The following is a 16,367-nucleotide window of genomic DNA, read 5'->3' on the forward strand; positions in this document are numbered from 1 at the left end:
AGTTCTTTAGCTATATAGCTGTTAATTTATTTTATTTCAGTTTTTTTTTAATTTATGTATTTACTTTGAGAGAGGTCATGGGGGAGAGGCAGAGAGAGAGGGAGAGAGAGAATCCCAAGCAGGCTGCACACTGTCAGTGCGGAGCCCAGCATGGGGCTTGATCCCGCTAAATGTGAGATTGTGACCTGAGCTGAAATAGGTGCCCCTATTAATTGATTTTAAACAGGACAACTGAATTTGGAGCTGTGTGGCTTTTGTTAGTAACTATTTCGTCTAGATGTTTTGTATTTTAAAAAAAATATTCTAAGCCACACGTCCTAAACTTTTTTAAACAATAAATTTTATTAGGGGGCATGTCCAGGCTATTTTACAAATTGTTAAAAGACAAAAACATACAGGAAAAATGACACATTTGAAACTCAATTCAAGGTGAAGTTACGACTCTTCTAATTTTGAAAGTAGCAAATTACATTTTTATCATTATTCTTTGTGACCGTATGTTTCCTGGCATCCTCTATATATTTTCAGAATGTGTTTTCTGTTTGATTAGAAACTAAAGTTTTCGCTGAATTGGTTTTACAAGTAGAAGCCAAGCCTGAGGCAACACGTTGGAAGTTGTATTGCAAATTAGAAACCGTAACAACACAGACAACACAAAACACAGACCCATTTTATCTTCTGTGAAGGACCTCATGGCAGCTCAATTGCTGTGAAACTACATGAACTGAAACCAAGAAGTGTTTCAGATGATGGTCATTTTTCTCTTGTATTTTCTTTGAGAACTTCATGCTGACATACTGTAGGTACCATATCCCCCTTCTTAAACAGAGGGGCCTGGGAACACCATCTTATTACTGCAGTCAAGAGAGGAATTTCCTAAGACCCCTCAGGCACAGGAGCTTGGAGAGCCGTCCATAAGTTGTGTCATTTCTTATTTAATTCACCTTTTCATGCATAGTGACGTTCCTTATACTTTTCGTATTTTCATCCAGGCAAACCCTTTTTTACACGAAACCCTTCTGAGTTGAAAGGCAAGTTTATTCACACGAAGCTGCGGAAAAGCAGTCGTGGCTTTGGCTTCACAGTTGTTGGAGGTGATGAACCTGACGAGTTTCTGCAAATCAAGAGCTTGGTCCTGGATGGTCCTGCGGCATTGGATGGCAAGATGGAAACAGGTAGAGGCACCACAGGGCCCTAGCATTCCCTGTGTGGTGTGACTGCCACCCGGCACCTGAACCGGGGCCAACAACATCATGATTTCGTGACTTTATAAATGTTTTTTATTTTTGTATTTTTTAAGTTTGTTTATTTTGAGAGGGAGAGAGAGAGAGAGCCCACGAGCTGGGGAGGGGCATGGAGAGGGAGAGGGAATCCCAAGCAAGCTCTGGCACTGTGAGCACAGAGCCCGATACAGGGCTTGATCCCATGGACCATGAGATCATGACCTGAACTGAAACCAAGAGATGCTTAACTGACTGAGCCACCCAAGTGGCCCCAGTAAATGTTTTTTTAAAACACTGTCAGTAAGCAAGATTCCTCCACTACATAAATGCATTCCCTGGTATAGATGCAAACCTTTGAAGCCATTTTAACTTTGGGGTACTGTTAGGGTGCTATTAAATACAGTAAGGTGGTAATTTACTAAAAATTTAGATCTGTATGAATAGAAGAAGTCTAAACTTGGATTTCTGCAATGAGAATTTTTTTTAGAAGAAATCCCACTGTTCTTTCAATGATCATTATATTCTCATTAGCAGGGCAGACAGGAGATGCTAAAAGAATGCCTTGTTAGCAGTTACAATAAGTAATAGAAGCATTCCCTTTGTGCCCTATGATACCACCCCCAAACCTCCAGTTTCCGTTCAGCTTCCTTTTGGTAGAGTTTCATAGTATAATGTTGATAAAACTTGTTTTGGCTACTTTCTTTTTAACCCCCAAACTCTTACCTTTTGCAGGAGATGTCATTGTCAGCGTGAATGACACCTGTGTTTTGGGACACACACATGCGCAAGTTGTGAAAATCTTCCAGTCCATTCCCATTGGTGCCAGCGTGGACCTTGAACTCTGCCGAGGTTACCCGTTGCCTTTTGACCCAGATGACCCCAATACAAGTTTAGTGACTTCGGTAGCCATTTTGGATAAAGAACCAATTATTGTGAATGGGCAAGAGACCTATGATTCGCCGGCCAGTCACAGCAGTAAAACAGGCAAAGTCAATGGCATGAAGGATGCCAGGCCAAGCAGCCCTGCTGATGTGGCTTCAAACGGTTCCCATGGTTACCCCAATGACACTGTCTCTTTGGCTTCCTCCATAGCCACTCAGCCAGAGCTCATAACTGTTCATATAGTCAAAGGCCCAATGGGCTTTGGTTTTACTATCGCGGACAGTCCTGGTGGCGGTGGCCAAAGAGTGAAACAGATCGTGGACAGTCCAAGGTGCCGTGGCCTGAAAGAAGGGGATCTTATAGTGGAAGTTAATAAGAAGAACGTGCAGGCTCTGACCCATAATCAAGTTGTGGATATGCTGATTGAATGTCCAAAGGGAAGTGAAGTCACACTGTTGGTGCAACGAGGAGGTATGTAGGTTTCTTTTGTTCTATGATTTTTTTTTTCTCTTAACCCAGAATCCATTGTTCACTTACTAGTCTCCAGGTGGCTTTGGGGGCTTTTTAAATGTCTAGTCTTTAAGATCATTTTTATTTACCCATTTGGAAACGTATTCAAATTGCCTTCTGTTTTTTCCAAATGGTAGCCTCTATAGAATGAAGGTTGTGTTTATATATTATGTTATACCTGTGTAGCCAAAATGATACTTTTAAATGTAACTTGCATTGTGCTTTTAAAAAAACATTAATATTTTAGAATCTCTATCCTTCAAGTGTCCTGAACCTGGCCTGCACAGCCTGCATGCAAAACGTGGCTCTTGCTCACTGTGCTCACTGTTCCAACCTCATTTCACACTCCTCTCCCCTTGTCACTATAATCTAGCCACCTGGCTTCTTTTCGGAAGAGGCTCTAGTACTACAAGCCTTTGCTGTCTCGGGGCCTTTGCACTTCCTGTTCCCACTGCTTGGAAAGCTCTTGCCCCAGCTATTCACTTGGCTAGCTCAGTCTCACTCAAGTCTCCTCCTGGACGAATGTTTCTCAGGTTACTTTTTTAAAGTAGCTTCTCAGTTCCTTGTAATCTTCACTGCAGCGTCCCATTTCTTCCTAGCCTTTATTACATCATTATTATTATGGCACAAGTCATTGTTTTGTGTATGTATTTAATTTTTCTTTGTTGCTCTCTTTTTCACTAGAATATAAGACCCATAAAGCAGGACCCATGTCTGCAACTTGACAGTTGTATGCTTTCATAAATGAAAAAAATATTGAATGAGTGAATGGGTATGTGATTACTTACACTTGACAGGAACAATAGCTCCAGGATCATAATGAAAAACATACCTCAACATACCCACATCTTCTTGAAGTGGTAGGATCTCAGAGAAGTGGGGTACTCTAAATCTTGAGACCTAGATTTCCTCTCCCCTGCCTGCACCCCTTAATCCTGCCCCACCAGAACTCTCAGGAACTCGCACTGAGAAGTATTTTTTACATGGCTGAAATGTATTGTCCCTGGGTATGCGTACGTGACTAGTGTTGATTGATCACTTCACACAGTGGGCCTGAGAATGGTTGTTCCTTCAATCTTTGCCAACATGATCTGTTTGATGTACAGCATATTTTGATTGTCGAAAAGAGATCAGGAGCTAGACATTTATTTCCTTTTGGTTCCATTGAAGCAGAGGAACTCCTTTGTCTCACGGCGACTGTGTTCTCATCTCATGATGTTGTATGTTCTGTGGTCAGAATGACTGGGGTCACTGGAAAGAAATCCAAAATTCAGAGCAATTGTCTGTGTGAACTGAAATGCTCAGCTAACACGTCTTAAACAGCTATAATAGCCATTGTGCAGATTTAACTTTTAACCAGTTATCTTCAGCAACATCCTTTTGAAGTCTCTTCTTGTACCTTGATCACTTGACTGCACAGATCAGTTTTCTCAACAGTGACCGAGATGTAGGAGAAAGTGACTCGAGATTAAGAATGATCATGATGGTGGTGGTGTTGATATTGGTGGTGATGGTGGTGATGGTTGATGGTTGTTGGTGGTGGTGGTGGTGATGGTGTTGATGATGATACCTGACACTTGTGGATAAGCTGGCAATTTACAAAGCACTTTTAATATTGGCCCCTGTCTCTCATCTCACTTGTATCATGTCCCTGAAAGGTAGGCAGGTGCCATGCTCTACTATGACTGAGGGGTTCACCTCAAATCTGGGGTTTCCAGTTCAACACTCTGCCCTGCTTAACTCCGAATAACATGGCTTTTTCCATAATTGCTGATTTTTGTGGCCAGCAGCTTGAAAACTTAAATGGTTCTTGGTCCATCTGGGCCATTTTTGACTTAGCCACTGCTCATTTGATGGCCACAAACCACCCTGCTCTCCTGCCTAATTTATTTGCTCCTTCATGCCATTTTTCAGTGTGTTCAGTTTTTCTTTTTTATTAGATTCACTTGAAGGAAACCAAAAAATAGTGCCTCATTGCACCCTCTAACTTACTACATTCACCGGAACCATACTGTAATGAATATGCCCAAACTAGCAAACAACTGATGATAGAAACCTACCTCTGGATTTCACATATGCTTGCATTTTCTCTTCTTAATTTCTAAGACCTTCTTTTTGTTAATGCCATTACATCATATAAACTTAAATTAATGTGGAAAGATCCAGAATATATTGCCACATTAGTGAACATCTCCATAGTTGATTCCGGAATCTGAGTAATTTAAAATCAGTCTCACATCAGCAGTCTTTAAAATACACCATATGCCTTGTGTTTGATTTATGTTTTGGATAGAAAGTTTGTACATCTGCATTTGGCAGGCTAGCACTAGCTACTATTAATCTTTCTAGAAAGCATATAAATATATTTGTTTCTGCCATACGTTAGTTATTTGAACAGGGGCCAACATTTTAGTCATCACTCCTGTATGGTGAGGGTGTCAACGAGAAGGTTTGGTGAAGCCACAAAGGCAGCTTCTAGGTTAAATGAGAAAGTTAATGGCCACTTCACTGATTCTTTCTAATGAGTCTCATTTCTGCCAAACTCCTAATAAAGCCGATTGATAAACTCATGATTCTTGTGAGTCTTAGGAATTGAAAGCTTGAGGATGAGGCTTTCTGTGCTTTAAACAACTGGCCTTTTCTACTTTGGGACAGAAGTAGCTACATCTGTATTTGTTTTCATTCTTAATCTCCTGAGCTCATTTTTGAGGTCTCTTCTTGTCAAGATCGGGTACCTTTTGATTTTGGTATTTTTTTGTCTTCCCTCCTCCACCCTAAGCTGGAAATCAAGCAGAGGTTGGAATATCATTTGTGAATTTCTGGGACTGGACAGTTTCCTGGATCTGGCGTGGAATTGCTGGGGGTGTTCATCCACATGCCCTGGCAGCTGGGACCCTTACCGATTTGTTTACAAGTATCTTCTCTGTAAATAGGTCCTTGTCTCCTGGTCCATCAGTCACACTCTTCATGGGCACAGCCTTCTTCCTAGGCCTGGCTCCCCATCTTCCTAAGGCACTTACCTTCTTCGCCCTCTGCTGTGCAGTCAGGAGAATGCTCTTTACTTATCTTACCTTTATGTAGTATTTGCATTCAGATAGCCTGTTGCCTGACACCAGTGTGAATCTAGAGACTTTTTTTAGGTGTGTGGAAAATTATGCTAGAAGGAGATTGCTGTTTTTTTTTTTTTTTTTTAAGAATATCGTGGGTTTTGGCGCATCTGGTTGGCTCAGTTGGTAGAGGATCTCACTCGATCTCAGGGTCCTGAGTTCCAGCCCCATGTTGGGAGTGGAGCCTACTTTGAAAAAAAGTAGTGGTTTTTTTTTTAAGTTTGTTTGTTTGTTTGTTTATTTATTTATTTATTTATTTATTTAGAGAGTGTGTGTGTGTGTGTGTGTGTGCACGTGCACAGGGGACGGGAGAGAAGGGGAGAGAGAGAGAGACAGAGAGAGGGGGAGAGAGAATATCCCAAGCAGGCTCCATGCTGTCAGCACAGAGCTCACCAGTGGGGCTCGAACTCATGAACCATGAGATCATGACCTGAACTGAAACCAAGAGTTGGAGGCTTAACCATCTGAGCCACCTAGGTGCCCTTAGTGGGTTTTTAATTTACAAGAGATCATTTGTCTTGTAAAAGTTGGTTTTTCTTTTCTTTTCTTTTCTTTCTTTTTTTTTTTTTTTTTTTGCTTTTTTTAAAAAAAGGGTATTGTATGTAACATGGCTACCTGTGCACCTTTGTGTATTTTGTATATTTGGCTAATTCACACCGGTTAGCAAGTGGGACATTCTTTAAGATGTAATATTGGTTTGAGTCGGAATACTCTGTTTCAGGAGATTTGGCAGTACTTTATGGAAGTGGAGAATGTGTGTCTTGCTTTTGAGAGAAAGTGTGTATCGAAAGGACAGCTGACCTGGGCGTCAGGAGCCCCTCTCTGCTTCCACCTGCCCTCTTACTTCTCTACACCTCTGACCACGTTACCGCTCCTGCCCTGAGACTCAGCGCTCAGTTCCACAAAATGGATGTTTTGAACCAGTCCTCTTCCGAGTGACCCTTTTTGGCTTACTACCTTAATGCACAAAATGATGTCCTTGATGTGTTAAAAGCCAAAATTCAACTGAGTAAATTTGAAAGAAAACTGGCTTTTCTCAATGATTCCTGAGAGCACCCCTTCGAGCAAAAGAAAGGAGCTCTGGGAAGCTCTACAGGATAGAAGGCTTTTACATGCAGAAAAGAGTAGGATGCGGTGTTAAACGAGCACAAAGCAGATCGGTTGTAGGATCACCTTCCCTTAGGGGAAGGCCAGCCTCTACCAGGCAGGTGACCTCACCAATGCTAACCAGGTAATTCCAAATGGTATGGTGTAAGATTTTATTCCTGGGAGAGGCTGAAACTGTAAGTAAATATTAAGTCTCAGTTTGGTGATCCAGGGCTCAGCCTAAGTGACTCAGTTTGGGGCCTATTGTGTCATTTTTTTTAACAGTTCCCCACTTTTGATCAGACTCTCAGCCTGAGAGACGTGACCAAAGTTTTAAGGAATTACCACCACTCTTAGCTGCTGCTCTAGAGTTCTCAGATTTTGTTAATCTTCTGTGATGGTACTCACAGGTCATGACATCTTTTTGCTAAATCTCTGTGTGGTATTCACAGCTCACAACTCCAGATTCACAATTTTAAAAAAATGTTTGTTTATTTTTTTTGAGAGGTGGGTGTAGGGAAGGGGCAGCGAGGGGTGGGGGGGAGAGAATCCCAACCAGGCTCCACACTGTCCATGCAGAGCTTAACACAGGGATCCATCTCCAGAAGTGTGAGATCATGACCTGAGCCAAAATCAAGAGTTGGACGCTTAACCAACTGAGCCACCAGGTGCCCCCAGGTTCACATTTTTTAAGTTGGTCATTCTCTTTGTTTGTCTTCTGGCCTTCTGTTCTTGGGGGATCATGGGCTTGCTGGTGAGCAGCTGCAAATGTGCATGTAAAGCTTTTGAGAGAATATAATTCACCAGGGAGACTATTATGATTATTATAGACAGTATAATTAGCAATGTCTGGAATGTATTTCACAATCATGGTCCCCAAGACCCATAGCAGTCAGAATCAAGTAAGTCAAAGAAAGACCCCATTGAGGGAGTCACCTTTTTTAGGCCAACTGGCTGGTTCGGTGATCTTCCGTAGCTGAATTTCAGCTCACCCAGAAGTGTTCCTCCAGTCACAGAAAGGGATGTCGGCCACAGCACAGACACCTCCTTGCTCAGCTAAAAGCTAATCAGAGGCTGTTCTCTTACCAAGAACAGCTATGGCCAGAGTCTGGGAATTTTTGCTAGGCAGTTGTTGCTTTAGCAGCAGGTTCTGAAATTATCTTCAAGAGTTACGGAGAGGTTCCTGCTCATAGCCTCAGGGCATTTACTTCTACCTGGGGGAGCCTGGTCTTCCAAAGGAGGCTGATTTTGAATCATGAATGCCTAACTGGTAATTCCTATATTCTTGCTTTTCACAAGCTGTTTGTTACATACATAGAGGAAAGATCCCAAGATTCTACAGCCAGATGATGCAGGTTTAAAGCCTAGCTCCCACCTCTATATACTTTGTGACCTTACACAAATCATCTGAGAAAATGGGAATAATGAGACTTATTTTGCATGTGCATGTGCTTGATAAAGATAAAATAAGATACCATGTGTGCTCATTGCTTGCTGGCACACAAGTAATCACAGTAAATCAGTGGTGTTTTACTGATATTACCTAGTATCAGAAGCAACTGGGTAGTGCTGTTTTTTTGTTTTTTTTTTTAACAGGGTGTGGGGGCACCTGGGTGGCTGAGTGGTTTAAGCATCTGGCTTTGGCTCAGGTCCTGATCTCATGGTTCATGAGTTCAAGCCCCACATCGGGTTGTCTATTGTCCACGCAGAACTCACTTCGGATCCTCTGTCCTCCTCTCCCTCTACCCTTCACCCGCATGCGCTCTCTCTTTCTCTCTCTCTCTCATAAATAAATAAACAAACACTAAAAAAGAAAAAAAAGGCCCTACCCAGACGTACAGTATATTAATCACAGTGCATGACCTCTAGGCATCTTGTATTTTTGTAGAAGTTCCACAGGCAATTCTCATGTACAACCAGAACTGCAACCATGGACCTTTCCATGTTTTTTTTTTTTAAATATTTATTTATTTGGGGGAGAGTGTAAGCAGGGGAGGGGCAGAGAGAATGGGACAGAGGATCTGAAGCAGAAGCTCTGTTCTGAAAGCAGTGAGCTTGATGCGGGGCTCGAACTCAGAAACTATGATATCACGACCTGAGGTGAAGTCAGATGCTCAACCGACTGAGCCACCCAGGTGCCCCTGGACCCAGTTTTAATTCTCTGACATTTAACTTGGAGGAAAATCAGGTTATAACACAAAACAGTTACTTTCATTTCTTTTTTTGTTGTTGTTTTAATAAAGTTTATTTATTTTGAGAGAGAGAGAGATCATGAGCAGGAGAGGGTCAGACAGAGAGAAAGAGAATATCCCAAGCAGGCTCCGTACTGTTAGCATGGAGCCCGACATGGGGCTGAACTCACAAACCCTGAGATCATGACCTGAGCCGAAACCAAGAATCAGACACTTCACCGACTGAGCCACCCAGGTGCCCCACAGATACTTTCATTTCTGAATAATATTCTTCTTCTAAAGTCTATAAGCAACAGATTGTTTGGTCTTCCCGAAGGTCCGTCTCCTACAGCCTCATAATCGCACCTCATACCTTTAGAAGCATGATAAAGAGACCTTAAAAGCCAGAAATTGGCTGTGGAAATGGTGGTGGTTATGGTACTGGTCATGTTCCTGCTCTCACTGATTGAGCACTTACGTGTGCCCGACCTGTTACCATGGTACAGGCAGTTCATAGATACACCCGTGAATAAAACTTCGTGCACCCCATTGCTGCGACTACCCTGGAACTGCCATCACTTTGCATTGTGATTCTGAGTTAGGGTTCTCTGGGAAATGAAGGCAGGGATTGTTAACGCCTACACTAGGAAAAAAAATGAAAAAATTACTTTTGTTTTCAGTGTTGAAACTCCACAGCTAAATTTGCTTCCTGTAAAGCAAAGGGGAAATTTCTGGTTTGGTTGGAAAAGTATGTATAAGACTCCTCCTTGCTTAAATGACTTGTAATAAGACAGTAAATACTTCCAACGTGTGCCAGGCATAGTTGGCTCTAAACATTTTATATAGCATAATTTAAAAGAGCTCCATGAGTTAAGTAAAATCTTGGCTCCATTTAAAAGAAGAAGATGCTGAGGCTCAGGACAGGGATTTACCAAGAATCACACCGCTGGTTAATGGCAAAGCCAGGATTTAAACCTAGAAGTTTTGGTCCTAAAGACTGGGCTCTTAACAACCACTAGGCTAAGCAGCATCTTGGCTTATAGATGCGTACCTTCAATATCGTAAGTATTGAGGGGAATATCTTACGTATAAAGTAATGAATAAGGTCTGAAGTCCATGGGCAAATTGATGCCACTTAATTTTCATCAAAATTTACAGATGATACTTGGTTCGTTAAATCATTGATCCATATAGGAAAAGCATTATCTAATCTCATCATCTAAGCACATCATCAACATTGTGTGTGTGTTTTTTTTTTCCTTCTAAAGCGATGCACAACCATCATAATTAGAACCGCAGTGAGCTGTGCACCGGAGTTAAACCCGGGTGATCAGGTGTCTCTCTTCTCTTTGCCCTCTGGTCCTGGGCCTGAGAATGAATTGCAAATTGCACCGCTTCAGTGTTTGACTGCCAGAATCTCTCACATTGAGCTGCAGGACCTCCAAAAGAGGAATTTGGGTTGGTTGCAGAGTGATATCCTAATAGTGCTGGAGTTCTGTGTGTTCACATCAGCAAATTCGGTCATTCTCATCCCTCCCAGGATGCCCAGCTCCATCTACCTCCTGCTTCTTCCCTGGCCTCTGCCATCCATCATACGGCACCTGGCCTTGCAGAGGCCTTGCAGCCCATCCCAGGGCTTCCTACGGCCTGTGCTCCTACTAGAGAAATGTAAAGGCAACTGAATCACATCACTCCTTTTGTCAAAATGACTTCTCATCATCCAGGTTCAGCTCCAAGGTCCTGTGCCAAAGCTGTAGCCCTTACCCATCCCTCTGTCTGACTGTTTCTTCTCCAAGGGAGCCACAGGGCTCTCTCACTCGCGTCCTTCAGGCTTCTGCTCTGAGGTTCTTTCCTCCAAGAAGTCTGCTCTGACCTCCCCATGGAAAATTACAGCACACCCCCAGCACCACTTTTCTGCTCGGTGCTTCTCCCTCACGGAACTCACACTTACTTATGACCTCCATGAGAGCAGGGACTTGGATTTGGTCACTACTTCGTCCCTGCCAGCTGAGATCATGCCTGGCACATTGTGGGTGTTCAGAAAGTGATATATGTTAAGTGAAAAGTGTGAATTAACATCAGGCCCTTTGGTTTTGTAAACACTAATCCTCAAGAGAACTCTCTGAGGTGAGCACTGTATTTTTTTAATTTTAAAGAATTTTTAAAAAAACTTTTAATGTTTATTTATTTTTGAGAGAGAGAGAGAGAGAGAGAGTACAAGCAGGGGAGGGGCAGAGAGAAAAGGAGATACAGAATCGAAGCAGGCTCCAGGCTCTAAGCTGTCAGCACAAATCCCGATGGGAGGCTCGAACTCACAAACCACAAGATCATGACCTGAGCTGAGGTCAGACACTTAATGACTAAGCCACACAGGCAACGCATAATTTTATAAGAATCTTTAAAGTTTTTTATTTTAATTCCAGTTAATATATAGTGTTATATTAGTTTTAGATGTATAATAATTCCCATCACCCATTTCACCTGTGCCCCCATCAAACATCAGTTTGTTCTCTCTAATTAAGTGTTTGTCTCTTAATTTGTCTTTCTTTTCTTTCTTTTTCCCTTTGTTCACCTTAAATTCTACCTTTGAGTGAAATCATATGGTATTTGTCTTTCTCTGACTCTATTGTCTCACTTAGCATTATACTCTTTAGTTCCATCCACATCATTGCAAATGGCAAGATTTCATTCTTTTTTGTGACTGAATAATATTCCTGTGTGTGTGTGTGTGTGTGTGTGTGTGTATCACTTCTTTATCCATTCATCAATCAGTGGACCCTTGGGTACTTCCATATCTTGCCTATTGTAAATATTGCTGCTATAAACATATGGGTCCCTATATTCCTTTGAATTAGTGTTTTTATATTCTTTGGGTAAATACTCAGTAGTGTGATTGTTGTATTAAAAGGTAGATCAATTTTTGCCTTTTTGAGGTATCTCCATACTGTGTTTGATGGTGGCTGCACCAGTTTGTTTTCCTACCAATGGTGTAAGAGGGTTCCTTTTTTTCCACATCTTTGTCAACACTTGTTTTTTTGTGTGTGTTGTTGATTTTAGCCATTCTGACAGGTGTAAGATGATATCTCTTTGTAGTTTTAATTTGCATTTCCTTGATGATGAATGATGTTAAAGATCTTTTCACTTGTATGTTAGCCATCTGTACGTCTTCTTTGGTGAAATGCCTGTTCATGTCTTCTGCCCATTTTTAATTTGATTATTTGTTTCTTGAGTGTCAAGTTTATAAGTTATTTATGGATTTTGGATACTAACCCTTTATCACATATGTCATTTGCAGATATCTTTTCCATTCTCTAGCTTGCCTTTTAGTTTTTTTGATTATTTCCTTTGCTGTACAGAAGCTTTTTATTTTGATGTAGTCCCAGTAGTTTTTGTTTTTGATTCTGTTGCCTCAGGAGACATGTCTAGAAAAAAACTTGCTATGGCTGATGTCAAAGAAGTTACTGCCTATGCTCTTTTATAGGATTTTTTTATGGTTGCAGGTCTCACACTTAGGTCTTTCATCTACTTTCAATTTATTTTTGTGTATGGTGTGAGAAAGTGGTCTAGTTTCATTCTTTTGCATGATGCTGTCCAGTCTTCCCAACACAATTTGTTGAAGAGACTGTCTTTTCCCCACTGGGTATTCCTTCCTGCTTTGTCAAAGATTACTTATTTGGTGGGGCGCCTGGGTGGCACAGTCGGTTAAGCGTCCGGTTTCAGCCAGGTCACGATCTCACGGACCGTGAGTTCGAGCCCCGCGTCAGGCTCTGGGCCGATGGCTCGGAGCCTGGAGCCTGTTTCCGATTCTGTGTCTCCCTCTCTCTCTGCCCCTCCCCCGTTCATGCTCTGTCTCTCTCTGTCCCAAAAATAAATAAAAATGTTGAAAAAAAAAATTAAAAAAAGATTACTTGACCACCTGGTGGTAGGTTCATTTCTAGGTTTTCTGTTCTGTTCCTTTGATTTATATGTCTGTTTTGTGCCAGTGCCATACTGTCTTAATCACTGTAACTTTGCAATTTGGCTTGAATTCCAGAATTGTGATGCCTCCAGCCTTACTTATCTTCTTCAGTATTGCTTTGACTATTTGGGGTCTTCTGTGGTTCCATACAAGTTTTAGAATTGTTCTAGTTTTGTGAAAAATGCTGTTGGTATTTTGATAGGGATTACAATAAACATGTAAATTGCTCTGGATAGCATAGATATTTTCACACTATTTGTTCTCCTAATCCATGAACATGGAATATCTTTCCATGTCTTTGTGTCATCTTTGATTTCTTTCATCATTGTTTTATAAGTTTTCAGAGTTCGAGTCTTTCGCCTCTTTGTTAGGTTTATTCCTGGGAATCTTACTATTTTTGGTGCTATTGTAAATGACATTATTAATTTCTCTTTCTGCCGCCTCATTATTAGTGCATAGAAATGCAACAGATTTTTGTTGATTGGTTTTGTATCCTATAACTTTACTGAATTCATTTGTCAGTTCTAGCTGTTTTTACATGGAGTCTTTTGGATTTTGGGTATATAGCATAATGTTATCAGCAAATAGTGAAAGTTTTACTTCTTCATTACTGATTTGGATGCCTTTTATTTCTTTTTGTTGCCTTGAACACTGTATTATTACAGGTAAGACGACAGGCAGTGGGAAATTGACCAGCTCAAAACCACACAGCAAAAAGGCGACCGGGCCTGAGGCCCAACCCAGGTCTGTTTGCCTACAAAGCTCTCTGTCACAGGTTGCTCTAGATCACAAGGAAATACATTGATGGGCATGTCCCTAGGCCAAGATACTGGAAAACCATGTCACTGAATCATAGGGGTCCAGTTAAGCGTATTCTTCAGCATCCAGTTCTGTAGTTACTAGCCACATGTGGCTGTTTAATTAAAAGTAAATACAGTGTCAAATTCAGTTCTTCAGTCCAGGTGGCCACATTTCAAGAGCTCAGCCACATGTGTAGTTACCGAACATTTTTATCTTCACATTTTTATCCTCACAAAACGTGTAATGGTGACACTCTAGAGGCTTTGATTATTTTACCCTCCAAAGGGGATGTTCGATAGGCTTTATTTTACCCCTTGTCTTATTGTTACCCTGTGAGTGGAAGGAAAAACTATGGAATTGAAGGAAACTTCATGGGGGATGGATATCTTTTGTACTGATAATAACAGGTCATATTTATTAAATCCTTCCCATGGGTAGGTACCTGTCTAAGCTCTTTGCATGTGTTAGCTGGATGTTAAGGAATCATCTGGAATTGGGATTCAGAGAATAAGTATTAGCACTTGGGGCTGTCTGCTCTGTCCCAATGAGACAGCCTCATCAAGATTTAATAGGAATTACAGAGCCTCCACCTAGCCAACAAGTGTCTCCTCTTTGAATACTGGCCTGGCATTGTCGAAGGAGTTTAATTTAAATTATTTTATTATGCAAAGTATCCTTAATCCAAAAAGGGGAAGAAACTGTAAAACACAGGAAAATTCACCTGACACTCTTACTCTATGTTAAAAAAAATATATAACCTGCCACATAGCTATCAGCAACTTAAGAGTTTGTCAGAACTGTTTAAAAAGGGAAGATGTTGGGGCGCCTGGGTGGCTCAGTCAGCTAAGTGTCCAACTCTTGGTTTTGGCTCAGGTCATGATCTCAGGGTTCATGGGTTGGAGCGCCTCTGCGTTGGTAGTTCAGAGCCTGCTGGGGTTCTCCCTCTCCCTCTCCCTCTGCCGCTTCCCCACTTGAGCTGTCTCTGTCTCTGTCTCTCTCAAAATAAATAAATAAACTTAAAAAAAATCTATAAACAAATAAAAAAGGGAAGGCGTTGACATCTCCTTTGCGTAGTTGATTCGGTAACTCAAAGTAATTGATGGTCCCCCCTTACCTACCTTGCTTAGTTTTTTTCTCATAGTTTTGGAAGCCGAGTCCTCTTGTCAGATCCAGCATGCTGCCTCATATCTTCCTAGCTGTTAAACGTTGTTCATGTTAAAATTAGCAAACTTCCTAGCGCTTCCACAGTGCAAAACAGGAGGACATTCGCATTTGCTAGCAAGGAGCCTTCTGGTCTTTATTACTAAAGCAGTTTTAAGTTGCTATTTTGGTTTATTGCCATGGTTTAAAGTTATCAAGGATTTTAGTTGAGACTTCTTTATAGAACATTAGGTCACATTCATATTCGAGGTGACATAGCAAAAGATGAGAAAAATATAAAAGTAGAACGGAGGCCAGGGTGCCTGGGTGGCTCAGTTGGTTAGGCATCCGACTTTGGTTTGGGTCATGATCTCACAGTTCGTGAGTTCAAGCCCCATGTTGGGCTCTGTGCTGATAGCTCAGAGCCTGGAGCCTGCTTCGGATTCTGTGTCTCCCTCTCTCTCTCTGCCTCTCCCCTGCTCGTGCTTTGTCTCTGTCTCTCAAAAATGAATAAATGTTAAAAAATTAAAAAAAAAAAAAAGTAGAATGGAGGCCAGGGTGGCTGATGGAAGGTGAACGAGGGGCGTGGGGATGGCCTTTGGACTGCAGACCGGGACGAGGAGTTGAAATTTCATTTTCAGTGTGAGGACCAGTGTCAGTGAAGCAGGGAAGGGACAAGATCTCATGGACGGTTTTTGACAGTCCCTTTGCATACGTGTAAAGAAAGTATTCTAGAAGCACGGGTGGGGAGAGGGAGACCTCTCAGGGCCAGTGCACTGGTTTGATAAGGGTATTGGCAGCTTGGACCAGAGTGTGGCACCAGTGGTGACAGAGGGAGCAGAGGATTTAGGAGGACTTCAGGAGCGCCAACAGGACTTGATGGGGAGCCACGGCATAGAGTTCCGCACACTTCTTCAATAAAGGGCCATATGGTAAATATTGTACCTTCATGGCCCATATGGTCCTGCCACTCTATTCTGTCCTTTTGTAGCAGCTGACATGTAAGCATATGGATTGTGTGTGTTCCAAGAAAACAGTATTTGGTCCACTAGGCTATCATCTCCCGACCTCTCCTGAAGAAGGCGGGGAAAGGGGAGGAGCCAAAAATGTCCCCTGCGTTTTGGCCTGGGTACTTGGATAGATGGAGGGGCCATTTGCTAGGATTTGGCTTCTGAAGTAAGAGTGGGTAAGGCCTTGAACTCTGGAATCCAGGGCTCCTTCTCAGTCATATTAAGCGTGAAGTACCCGTGTGACATCCAAGTGAGCAGAAGCATAGGCAGTTTTCTGGGATCTGCGGTTCAGTAGGGGCAGAGTCAGGGCAGAAGAGATCCGTTTATGAGCCATTTGTCATATCCACGAGTGTGCCACAGAGTGTGAGCTGTGTGCAGCTGCTTTTCTTTTCTATGGAATTTCATAGTTCTAATCGTATTGTGACAAGCTGCTTCCAAGCTGAATCATTCCTGCTCTTAAGCAAGAATTGAGCCCATCC

The 16,367-nt window shown here is 41.9% G+C and overlaps 1 protein-coding gene across 18 annotated transcripts in view; it reads left to right on the forward strand.

The window, feature by feature from the left end:
- The window catches only part of MAGI1 (membrane associated guanylate kinase, WW and PDZ domain containing 1), a 630,408-nt gene that overhangs the window by 552,799 nt on the left and 61,242 nt on the right, over window positions 1-16,367 (forward strand). For all 18 annotated transcript variants that reach the window (XM_027039185.2, XM_027039188.2, XM_027039186.2 and 15 more), the window contains 2 exons: window positions 993-1,175; window positions 1,956-2,576. In XM_027039185.2, coding sequence (XP_026894986.1) covers window positions 993-1,175; window positions 1,956-2,576 — 804 coding nt within the window. The remainder of the gene's footprint in view (window positions 1-992; window positions 1,176-1,955; window positions 2,577-16,367) is intronic.

The sequence above is a fragment of the Acinonyx jubatus genome, chromosome A2 (genome assembly GCF_027475565.1).
Source record: "Acinonyx jubatus isolate Ajub_Pintada_27869175 chromosome A2, VMU_Ajub_asm_v1.0, whole genome shotgun sequence".
Lineage (NCBI taxonomy): Eukaryota > Metazoa > Chordata > Mammalia > Carnivora > Felidae > Acinonyx > Acinonyx jubatus.